Source organism: Oreochromis aureus, linkage group 7 (assembly GCF_013358895.1).
Source record: "Oreochromis aureus strain Israel breed Guangdong linkage group 7, ZZ_aureus, whole genome shotgun sequence".
NCBI lineage: Eukaryota > Metazoa > Chordata > Actinopteri > Cichliformes > Cichlidae > Oreochromis > Oreochromis aureus.
The window spans coordinates 66,161,390-66,172,468 of NC_052948.1; the positions used below are offsets into that span (position 1 = coordinate 66,161,390).

Consider the following 11,079-nt stretch of genomic DNA (forward strand, 5'->3'; position numbering starts at 1 on the left):
GTAGCTGAAGTCCGGGACAAACTGTTCCTTTTCACCTCAATACGAAACGCGTAATATTTTCTCTGAATACGAGACGATTCTGTTTTTACGGGACGGTTGGCAACTCTAATAGTTAAGCGTATGAACAAAATAAAGTTCAACATCAGTAACATAGCACCCACCCAGCTGTATAGAAACTCCGTCATGCTAGCTAGCACGCAGTACGAAAAAGTCAGCATAACGAAAATAAACTCCACCTAAACTTGGTTTATATTTGACCCGGATAGACTGCAGGTCATAACTTCTTACCTGAAGTTCAGTTCACCTGACACTTTCGGACCGCGCGCCGCTCGGGTCTCTCTCTCTTGCCTCCCTTTTCCTTCATCCACCTGCTGGCCTCCACCACTTGCTAATGTTATTGAATCTGTGGAAGCTCCGCGATAGCCACCACACGAAGTAACGAATAACGAGCCTATCTAAATCCCAGTAACGAGTAACGCGTTCCTGGTTTTGGCATAATAACTAGTTACCGTGCTCGTTACCACAATAATAACGTAGTTACTGTAACGCGTTACTTAATAATGCGTTAGTCCTAACACTGGTCCCAACACTGCAGCTCACACCTGAAGCAGGTGAAGCTGGTGCAGCTTTTGCATAGACTGTATATGAAAGATGGATGTGGCAACATCATCCACCAGCTGTGAAGTCAAATTTTGTAAACCTTGAAATGGGATGAAACAACCTGACTGAGAAACTGAGGAACCTGTAAGTCACAGGTAGCCCCGCCCTAAACCCTCCCCTGCCACCTGCTGCTTTCTGACTCCAATTAGACCAAAAAGACCTTCAGACCGGAAAGTCATGCCAGAGACCAGAGGTCAGCTTTGCTTAGACTTCTGTCCAATCAAACATCAGAGGAGTCACCCCCTGCTGGGCATTGGACAGAAGGCAGGTTTAAGGAGCTCTGCGTGTCTCAAGAGCAGTTTTATTCTTGCTTGGTCTTGTTATTCGATCTGTGGTTGTGTCTGGAAGCAGCCGGCTGAATTCACTGTTGTCTACCAAGGTTTCAGCTCAAAACGCCCCCATTGAGCTCACGGTGAACTGCACGCAGTTTTACCTTTGTCCTTATCCAAAGGTCAAAGGTCAGTCACTTTCTGTTACAGAGTTATTTCTGGGCTTTATCACTTTTGATCACTTACACTGTTATCCTGACATGTGTGTGTGTGTGTACAATGTTTAGATATCGTTATGAGGACCAGAAATTGGAACACTACTATGCTTGTGGGGACCAGCAGGCCTTATGGGTTCAAAGTGCCCGTCCCCACGAATTTGAAGACATTTTTGAGACTCAAAATGTGCTTTTAGTGTCACAGTTAGGTTATGGTTAGGTGTGTGTGTGTTTAGTTGCAGTGTGTCTCGGTGTCTCGCGGGGAGAGGCCCCGGCTGTCCCAAACTCCAGGGGCCGCGCATGCGCCGTGCGGCGGACTTTCCACATCGAGGCTGTGAAGTGTCGGAAGTTTGTCGGAGCGAGGCCGAACAGAGGACACTGTGAGTGAACCAAAGAGTGTTTTAAAGGCGAAAAAAGTGTGTGAGGACGCGCGGGGAAAGTCTGCAGAGCATCACGAAGGCCCGTCGATGGGTTTGAGCCGCTTCCCGCTGGTTAATCGGCGCAGACAGCAGCATTAGCGGCGGCTGGAAGAAGTTGTAATTGTTTTTTGGCGCTCAGCGGCGAAGAGGAAAGATGGAGGATCTGCGGCTGTAGCCGCGGCTAACGCTAGCTGCCCCAGCGTCTTGTCGGCCCCAATCCGAGCTGCTGAGCGGCCCCCGAGGGCGTCCCGCGGTTTGGATGCTCCCATCGGACACGGCGAAGTAGCCCCGTAAGTATGTTTCTTTGTCCCGGGCTGTTTGTTGGCTGTTTGTGGGAACGAGCGAGCGGAGTGCGTCGGTGTGTAGCCCCGAGCTAATTAGCTGAAATCACGGTTAGCTTATTGAGCTTAGCTCCGTCCTGCTAGCTGCCATTACACCCACACACCGAAGTTTGTCAGCCCATCAAAGTTCACCGATAGCGGGGCGAGAGTGGCACGGCCCCGCGGGAGAGAAGCTGTGACCCGGAGAGAAAGGAACACGGGCCATTATCTCACACACACACTGTGGTAAAGTTATAACTCAGTGTTTTCGGCAGCCCCCCCCACCCACACACACACACACACACACACACACACTCTTAGAGTGAGTGATTCAAAACAAGGAAGGATAGAAACATGTAGATCAGGCGGCTTTCATTCAGTCAGTGATCGATTAATCAAGCGGTGTCAGTTTTCTCTTATCATCTGTCAGTTATTTTATTGATTAATCAGTCAGCTGTTCCAGAGATCTTCCTTCAAAAATAAGTGTGCTCTATAAGGGAACAGTTTAAATTCTTCTGACAGGAAATTATCTTAGTTATTTATTGATAAACAGGCTAATAATTATCTGAACAATTAAGTCAAAGTATCCGTGGTTATTCGGTTATCTGGTTATTATTGGTTATTGATATCTTTAGACAGACATAGAAATGATGTATTTTAAATAAATGATCACATCAATTGGTAATTACACACTGATTCATCAATACATTGATCGATCAACTCTGGGATGTCGACATTTACAATCCTCATTTCTCAGTTTATTTTAGTTTATCTCATCCTCAGCTAAATTTAACATCAAACCCATCAGACTGACACTGTTGGGTGAAATCAGTCAGATCAATATCAGCCAGTCTTAGTGTTTTCTAATCAGTAAAAAAAAATAGAAAAAGGTTTTTTTTTTTTCATTTAAATTCAGACTTGATCCATTTATTGAATACCAATCATTTGTTAATTACCTGATTGGAAGAGAAACAGCTGGCTGATTAATCAGATTATTAATTGATTAAAAGTTTTTAATGTTTAAATGTTGGGACATTTGGTTGTAAAAAGCTTTGAAGATTGATTGTAGAGTGACAGATTAAAGGAAAAACAGTGTGACCCATCCTCTGTGGCGAGCCTTGAGGTCAGGAGACTATCATCGTGGTTTCCTGCTGTTCACCCCGACTCTTCACCAGACACCATTCAGAAAAACAGGACTTTTACCTGAGAGAACAGGTGAGCTCCGGATCTGCCCCTTTCCCTATTTCTGTGACGCAGGGTCAGTTTGGATCACAGGTAACTCTGTGAAACATGAAAAAGTGGCCGACTAAGCAGAAACTCGAGTTTCCCGCCAGGTATAATCTGTTTTTGTGAATGGACTCTGGTGAGGCGTTTCATGTCACTTCTACATAAACATGGACATTATATTTAATCCCACACTGAGGAAAATTAACTGCAGCACAGGAGACAGGAAGAAAAGGTGAATTACAAAAATAAAATGAGAATAGAAAAAAATAGATCAGTAAATTGGTGCACGGAAAAAGCCAAAATACTAACATGCCAACATGAAGACGGTGTGAACCTCCAACCTTCTGCTTACTAGGGGTGCAACGATACACAAAATTCACGGTTCGGTTCGGTTCGGTTCGATACTTTGGTTTCACGGTTCGATATTTTTTTCGATACAAAAAATGTTCATGCCTTTTTAATTTGTCATTTATTAAAATTATAAATATATATTTTAACTCAAAAGTACAGTTTTTAAATTAAATGTTGCTGAAACAACAAAATAATAAAAAAAATAAATCTGATCGAGAAATCACTCATCTTTGGAAAAGAGAGTTTATTACAGAGAAAGGGCTCTTTCCAAAATAAAAGCTATACTATATGCTTCTTCTGGGCTATACTCAGCAGCATATTAAACATATCAGGTCCCCATAAGGAGAATCATGTGCTGACGGCTGTCTAAATGACGCGGGCAAAGTTTGTAGCATGCGTGCTTGTTGTTTTTGTCTGCTTCCACTTGTCTTTGCACTAGGATGATGTCGGCGTAAATGTGCAGTCATATTCGTTGTGTTCCCACAAGTGCTGTCAGCGTTAATCTCGTTAAAATGACATTAACGCCATAACACGGCAAATCTCCGTTAACAAGTTACCGCGGATCGCCCCGTGCGTGGGGCTGGACGGCGTCAACACGTTAATGAGCTAACTGCGTTAACGCACTAGTTCCCACCAATATAATTGAGCATTGCGTGGCACATCCGACATAATGTTTTACTTTTGTCCATGACGTGCTTACCATCAGGGTCATGCTTCACATGAAAACCAAAATAGTTCCAAACGCCAGATCTGAATGAGGAGGGTGGGGGAGGTTCAATTTCAGGTAGCATTGAGGCAGTTGCCATGTTGCAACGAGCTTAACTTCTGTCTCGCTAGCTTGCGCTGCGCTCAGTGGATCTGCGCTCGACAGTGCAGCCTTGGTGGAGTAGTCGAAAGCAGATCCACTGAGCTCCCAACACAGACAGCATCGTCAGAAGAAAAGTTGATAAAATAAATTAAAAATGTTGTAGTGTTCGATACATATGCGTACCGAACCGAAAGCACTGTATCGAACGGTTCAATACCGATACAATACCGAACTGCAAAAGTTTGTGATGCGCTCAGATTAGTGTAGATGTTTTCAATCTTCCTGTGTCAGATTTTAGATGAAGGCGGTGCAGTCATCGAGTTGTACTAAATGGAACAAATGCCAACCCGTTGCCTGCTGGGCTGAGCCAGTGTGTGAACACAGAGGTGCAGCTGATGATTTCAGACACACCTGACCGTTCTGCAGCTCATTTCAGTCATTATGACTGAAATGACTGAAACCAGCCCACCGAAGGAACAATGGGCTTAAGTGGGCTGGTTTCAGTCATTTCGTTTCAGTCATTTCAGTCATTATGCAAATGTACTGTTTATAAGGTTTGGGGAAACCTGCAGTCAGCTGAGACTGAAGAAGTCACTTGGATGAGTGACGAAACGTTTCTCCCACAAAACGCTACGTCCAGATGGACAGAATCAACTTTTGGAGATTTACTTACGGTACCTGGATGATTGAGCATGCATCAAGACGATCTGACTGTTGGTGATGCTTTCTCCTGATGCTTTCATGTTTCTCCTGTCCAGCCTCTTTAAACAGATTTTTGTGGCAGGATGATTTGAGCGTTTTTGTCTTGAAGAGTAATCCGGCAGCGTCAGTTTGAAGTTCGGTGAAGCGCGGTGCTGCCAGCTGGAGACTGCATAACATCCCAAACACCCGTTAATAGTTGTTTATATATAGAAAAACATCAATAATTCGTTTAATTAACAGGAGCACTGTTATGACAAAAGAGAAAAACGGCAGCGGAAAAACAGGAGGGTCAGAGGTCACGGCACCTCATCAGACTGGACAGAAGAAATGAGGAAGCGATGGACAAGGGTCACAGGGTCAGAGTATCAAAGCGATCTATGTCTGATGTCCTCATGAATGCCTGTCGTATTATTAAGGTGACAGTAACACGAATGAAGTGTGGCACAAAATGTGAAACTCTGTTTTACGACCAACTTCACCTTCAACACCAAATGTCACCTGAAAACCATCAGAAAAATAATGCAAAAAACCCAAAAAACCAAGAACTGTTGATGATGCAGAGTGATGTCAGAGGGCGGTGTCATCTTTTATTGAAGTCTTTTATTTTGCTGTACTGAGCCTCACCTGCTGTTTCCTGTGCAGAGCTGCTGTTCCTGTTTGACCCCTGACGGCTCTGAGGATGGAAGCAGGGCTACCGGAGGCAGGATCTAGGTGAGTCCACCAATCGGGGAGCAGCGTGCGTGCTGCGTCTGGGTGCTGCCATGTTTCCTCACGTGCCTTCTCCTCGCTGCAGACATCAGATGGTGCTCTGAAGAAGCCATGGGTAGCTGCCTAAGCTGTCCAGAGAAAGAGTCGATTCCAGATAATCATCAGAGTAAATTCAAGGTGAGTCCTGCCCCGGCCTGCCTCACCTGTACACCCACATGTCCCGTCGCTCGCTCATTACTCACAGCCCTGCTGCACACCTGCCGACGTGTCTCCACGTGAGGGTGGCCAATTGGGGAGCAGGTTGGGCTGTGGGCGGAGCCTCGGCTCCCACAGCTGTAACAGCGATGGGCTGTGAGTCTAAACAGGTGTATGCTGGGAAATGAGTCAGAAATCAGCTGATCTCAGAAAAGGGAGGAGAATTTTCAGGTCACGTGGTTAAAGTTCTCGTCTTCTGATCATCAATAATTTATGACCAGCAGGAAGGAGGTGACATCAGCCTCATTGACAAGGCGCAGGTTCTCCGGGTCACAGTGGTCTCATCCAAAGGTCGAACCTTATTTGTGAGTGTACTGTCCCTTTAAAGGGGACATGAAACGCTGCACATATAAAGGCTGATTCACGCCACTTAGCGCTGCTCTCACAAACTGACATAGATGTAACGTTGTGTGGTTGGTTGCAGCTAACAGAATGAAATGTGATGTCACAGAGTGACACCAGCAGTAACTGGGTGATCATAACGAGCTGTGTTTGCGGTCTCACTGCATTGAAAACAAAGATCCGCCACGCGGCGCTTAAATAAAACTGTGTGTCGGATCCTCAGACGAGCTTCGGTCTGTGGAGATATTTGTGATGTAGGTGGTCCTCGGGCTTAAATGAGCAGCTGCAGGGTGCGAAAGCACGACCTCTGTCAGTTTTTAGGTAGCGTTAGATGTTTGTTTGCTTCTAAACACAAGACCGTGAGAAGTTCATGTCTTCAGCATGAAGACAGAGCACGCTCCGTTAAACTCAACCTCAGGATTAAGATTCACTGATTTCTGCAGGTGTCTGCTGATATTGGGTGTGGTGCCGGTGAAAGGCGTGAAATATCAGAGGTCATGACGCTCTCTCTCTCTCTCTCTCTCTCTGTGCCCATCAGGTGATCAATGTGGACGACGATGGGAACGAACTAGGCTCGGGAGTGATGGAGCTGACCGACGCCGAGCTCGTCCTCCACACCCATCGCCGGGATGACGTCAGGTGGCCTTACCTGTGCCTGCGCCGCTACGGCTACGACTCTAACCTGTTCTCGTTCGAGAGCGGCCGCCGCTGCCAGACGGGCCAAGGTAAGAATCCGTGTGAGCCAACAGGAAATGAGGTCACCACAGGATCTTGTGTGTGTTGATTAAAGGTGTTTCTTGTTTCTGGTCTCTGCCTTGCTGTGAATGGCTGTCAGGAGGGGGGGTGTAGGAGGGGTCATTAGGTCAGGTGGCCCGGTAAGTCTGAGCAGAATGTCCTTCATCCTGCCCTGCCCCCGATCAGTATTGATCAGCTGTCGGTGAAAGAGCGTGTAGATCAATACCTGCCTGCTGTGTGTGGTGCATGATCCACCTGGTTGTGGTTCTGGTGACGAGTCCAGCTGAACCACCAAAATGATCCAGATCAATAGAAAACCAATTGGTCTGATAGTTGATCTGCAGCTCCTCCCACCACTCAGTGACCATCGTGGGAACGTGTCTGAGATGTGGGAGGACCTAAATTTTCACTTCAGTGATTATAGATCATGTGCATTTTTCTGCACATGCTCAATTGCAGCATCACTCATCCAGAGCATGTCTCTGGGTCCGCCCACCACAATAGCGTGCTAGTGACATGAGAAAAACTTTCCTCAGCTCTGATTGGCCCGTTTGTTTCCTGGCTGCTGATTGGCTCCTTGGGCAGAAAGCTGTTTGTGTTTTCAGAGATTAGACCGATCCCATCTGACTCGTCTCTCTTCCTGTTTCCTGTGGGTGAGGCTGCAGCTGACAGAGTGCAGCACAGTAACCACAGTAACCAGATTACCTGTGAGTGTTCTTAATGTTGTTGCTGTTGGTGAACCCTTCAGTGTGACTCCACCTGTAAGCTCCACCTCCTCCTGCACTCACCTGAGCTCAGTTTGATTGTCCTGAAATCAAACTCAGTGTTCCGTAGTTTAACCTGGCTGTTTCTACCTGACCAGGTATGAGTGCTCATTTTAACCTGTGTGTGTGTGTTCAGGTATCTTTGCCTTCAAGTGTGCTCGCGCTGAGGAGATCTTCAACATGCTGCAGGAGGTGATGCACAGCCACAGCATCAGCGTGGTGGAGGAGGCTGTGCTGGAACCCAGCCACCAGGCGGCGCTCACACCTGCAGGTAAAAGCACCTGACAACCACTGAGTTAAGTGACATGTGGGGAGGGAAAGAGAGCAAATCTCTACTTGTTGTGACGCCCTCTGGTGGCTGTTAGATGAAGTGAAAGTTCAAGTCACTTCCTGTAGGAGACCAGGTGTGTTCACCGGGCTGTGTCAGAAGGAGGGTGATCAGTGATTGGAGGCTTGAATATCTTAAAGCCTTCAACATGAAATTCAGGTGTTACTGTATTTTTACCATGTGGCGTTTACAGGTGAAGGTCACATGCTGTGTTTAACCTGCTTGCTCACTAAACTCCTCCCATCTCTCTTTGCCCTCTGGCCGCAGCTCTCGGCTACTCGGTGCCGTCTGTGCCAAATGGTGTCACGCGGATCCCATCTGTAGGCGAGGCGCCATCTCACCCCTCCAGCCGTCACCCGTCAGTGGCGAGCACCCGGCTGCCGTCGGTGGGGGAGGAGTCCACGCACCCTCTGCTGGTGGCTGATGAAGCGGTAAGTCTCACCTGCGATCCTCGCCGTCGGGGGCGGGACTTCCTGTGCTCTGTCTGTACTTTCAGCAGCACTGCCCAGTCATGTTTGAGCATGGTTAAAATACACCTGCACAGGAAGTGTTTTGTTCTACGCACAAGCGGAGAATGGCTTCTTCCTGGATCTGCTTTTCACAATAAAAGCCCCAGACTGCTGGTAAACTAACTTTCTTGAAATCAGCCTATACTACCAGCAGGTAACCCATTAAACCTGACACAAGTACACCTCAAGCTCCCGAAGGTTTTATTAGATACTGTGATGTTATCATGTTGCCTAGCAACCACCTACCAATAGGCTGAAATGACCCCTCATTAGAAAAGCATTGTATCAGTTAATTTCAACACAGTAATGTACAGAAATCGATCAGAAACCTGTCGACCACATCAATCTGTAGCTCAGACCTCAGGTAACAGTAGCTCCTGCATTTTAATCAAACACCTGAAGAAAACATTCCCTTTAACCTGCAGTGCTGACAAGAAGAACCTATCAGGTAGACACAGGTCTGATCTTCACTAGCAGAACAGAAAGTCCCGCTGAAGGAATCTGCTACCTGATGATTGTACAGGTGTTTCACACGTCTCACTTGTTAGCTTTACCTGGAGGACTTGGACTGCTTGTCATTTAAATAAATGAGAGATGTGACACACCTGGACAGTCTGAGGCTTTAGGTGATCGTTTCCAGATGTTTTCCGTTGTCCTGATTTCCCTGAAGCTTTCTGTCACTTTAAAGTTTGTCGGAGAAATCACCTTGTCAGCAGTTGGGTGACCTGCAGGTAACTGGGTTTCACCTGTCTCTCTGTTCACAGGTACACACCTACGTGAACACCACGGGGCTCCTGGAGGAGCAGCCAAGCCCGCTAACTGTCACTACTCCGCTGGAGAGCCCCACTTCTCCACAGTCTCAGTGTCCACCGACGCCTCCGCCCCCTCCGAGGGTCCGCGGGGAGCCGCCGCCACCACCGCCGCCCGCCCCGGCAGAGCCGCAGGTGTTGCTGGAGCCGCAGGGCGTGCGTTTTGTGCTAGGCCCCACGCCTGTTCAGAGGCAGCTGATGGAGCGGCGGCAGAAGGAGCTGAAGGACGCCGCGGAGCACCAAGAGACTAACGGCCATGGCGAGACGCCTGCCGAGCCTGAACCCGCTGCCACGCACTCCAACGGCTCGTCGGCTCCTCGCCGCCACCGCCCGCCCCCCCTCACCCCCGACCTGCAGAATGTCAATAACTCGGCCCAGCGGCGCACGGCCCTGCTGGACTACGAGAACCTGCCGGCACTGCCGCCCGTGTGGGAGGCGAGGAAGCCGAGCTCCGAGGACGAGGAGAAAAGCTGTGGTGGCTCCAAAACGCCGTCTCTCAATGGCTACAACCACCACGCCCACCACCACCTGCACCACTCCTACTCCCACCCGTTGTCCGCTGCACTCGAGTCCTCGCACAACTACGTCAACACAGAGAACGTCACGGCGCCGCTCAGCGCCCACCGGCCTGACACGGCCCGCCGCCGTGCCGATGGGCCCACCATCTTCAACTTTGACTTCCGCCGGCCGCTGGTGTCGGGCCATGGTGAGCCGCCCAAGACGCTCAACTACATTGAGGTGGAGATGGACGGCGGGGCCGGGAACAAAGGCGCCTCAGACGGGAGCAATCCCCACACGCCGCGCACCCCCTCCTCACCATTGCCCCCCACCACCCCCACCCGTCGCACCGAACTCTACGCCCTCATTGACATCGAGCGCACCGCTGCCATGTCCAACTTACAGAAGGCGCGGCCGCGGGATGACGGTACATCACGGAAGACGAGACACAACAGCACGGAGCTGCCCACCAAGAGCACGGCGTGACCTTCCCCAGTTCTTACTCTGGGCTCCACGCCGAGCCAAACACGGACTCCATGAGCCGGACACTTCCTGCAGACGGACTGATGATGACATCTGCTGGAGGCGGCGAGCTGATGATGTAATAGACTTCCTTATATGGTACAAATCAGTATTACTGAACAAAGCATTCCATTTAGCCTTTTATACGAGTCACTACGTGCTGCTGTAAGTCACTTATGTTCTACATGTACAGTAGATGTGCCACAATAAAAGTCTGGTTTTATTTCTACTGCAGAGCCTGTTTGGGGAGGAGTCTGTTTCTGTGGGGTGGAGTCTGTTTAGCACATTTAAATGTCTGAACTCGGGTTTCCGGTGCAGCAGTGAGAGAAGATCTGCGGAGTTTGGCGATGACTGATGAAGGCACCAGATGTGACTGAAGTGCAGACTTTCAGCTTTTACTCAGCAGCTTTAAATCAAGTCAAGATTTACTTTTTGCTGTCTGTGGGATGTTCAGTGTTTAAAGCAACTCTTACATTTAGACACAGTAGTCTGTCCACTTACTTTTGATCCTGTGAGAATGGTGTAAACAGTGTAGTACTTTAATGAAACCCTACCCTTCAGTCACATCCTGGTTCTTATAGAGGAAGGACGATAAAACCCATCCACGTCCAGAAAATCTGGCCTTCACTGCGTCACTG

At 48.5% G+C, this 11,079-nt stretch overlaps 1 protein-coding gene across 3 annotated transcripts; it reads left to right on the forward strand.

Annotated features, from left to right (window-relative positions):
* The first annotated feature begins 889 nt into the window (after window positions 1–889).
* LOC116312584 (fibroblast growth factor receptor substrate 2) lies at window positions 890–10,675 on the forward strand. 3 transcript variants are annotated; one of them, XM_039615774.1, is made up of 8 exons: window positions 890–1,118; window positions 1,381–1,853; window positions 5,614–5,682; window positions 5,765–5,856; window positions 6,815–7,001; window positions 7,912–8,046; window positions 8,371–8,534; window positions 9,377–10,675. In XM_039615774.1, the coding sequence occupies exons 4-8, from the start codon at window positions 5,791–5,793 to the stop codon at window positions 10,403–10,405; spliced, it is 1,581 nt and encodes a 526-aa protein (XP_039471708.1). In that variant the 5' UTR covers window positions 890–1,118; window positions 1,381–1,853; window positions 5,614–5,682; window positions 5,765–5,790; the 3' UTR covers window positions 10,406–10,675. The 3 variants fall into 3 exon arrangements, with proteins under 3 accessions (XP_039471708.1, XP_039471709.1, XP_031585898.1); XM_039615775.1 differs by lacking the exon at window positions 890–1,118 and having other exon boundaries at window positions 1,334–1,857; XM_031730038.2 differs by lacking the exon at window positions 890–1,118 and having other exon boundaries at window positions 1,335–1,853.
* Window positions 10,676–11,079: the final 404 nt, after the last annotated feature.

Coding starts and splice junctions, on each gene's coding strand:
- LOC116312584 (XM_039615774.1), top strand. CDS start 5,791: ATGGGTAGCTGCCTAAGCTGTCCAGAGAAAGAGTCGATTCCAGATAAT. Junction 5,857..6,814: donor ATCATCAGAGTAAATTCAAG/GTGAGTCCTGCC, acceptor TGTGCCCATCAG/GTGATCAATGTGGACGACGA. Junction 8,535..9,376: donor TGCTGGTGGCTGATGAAGCG/GTAAGTCTCACC, acceptor CTCTGTTCACAG/GTACACACCTACGTGAACAC.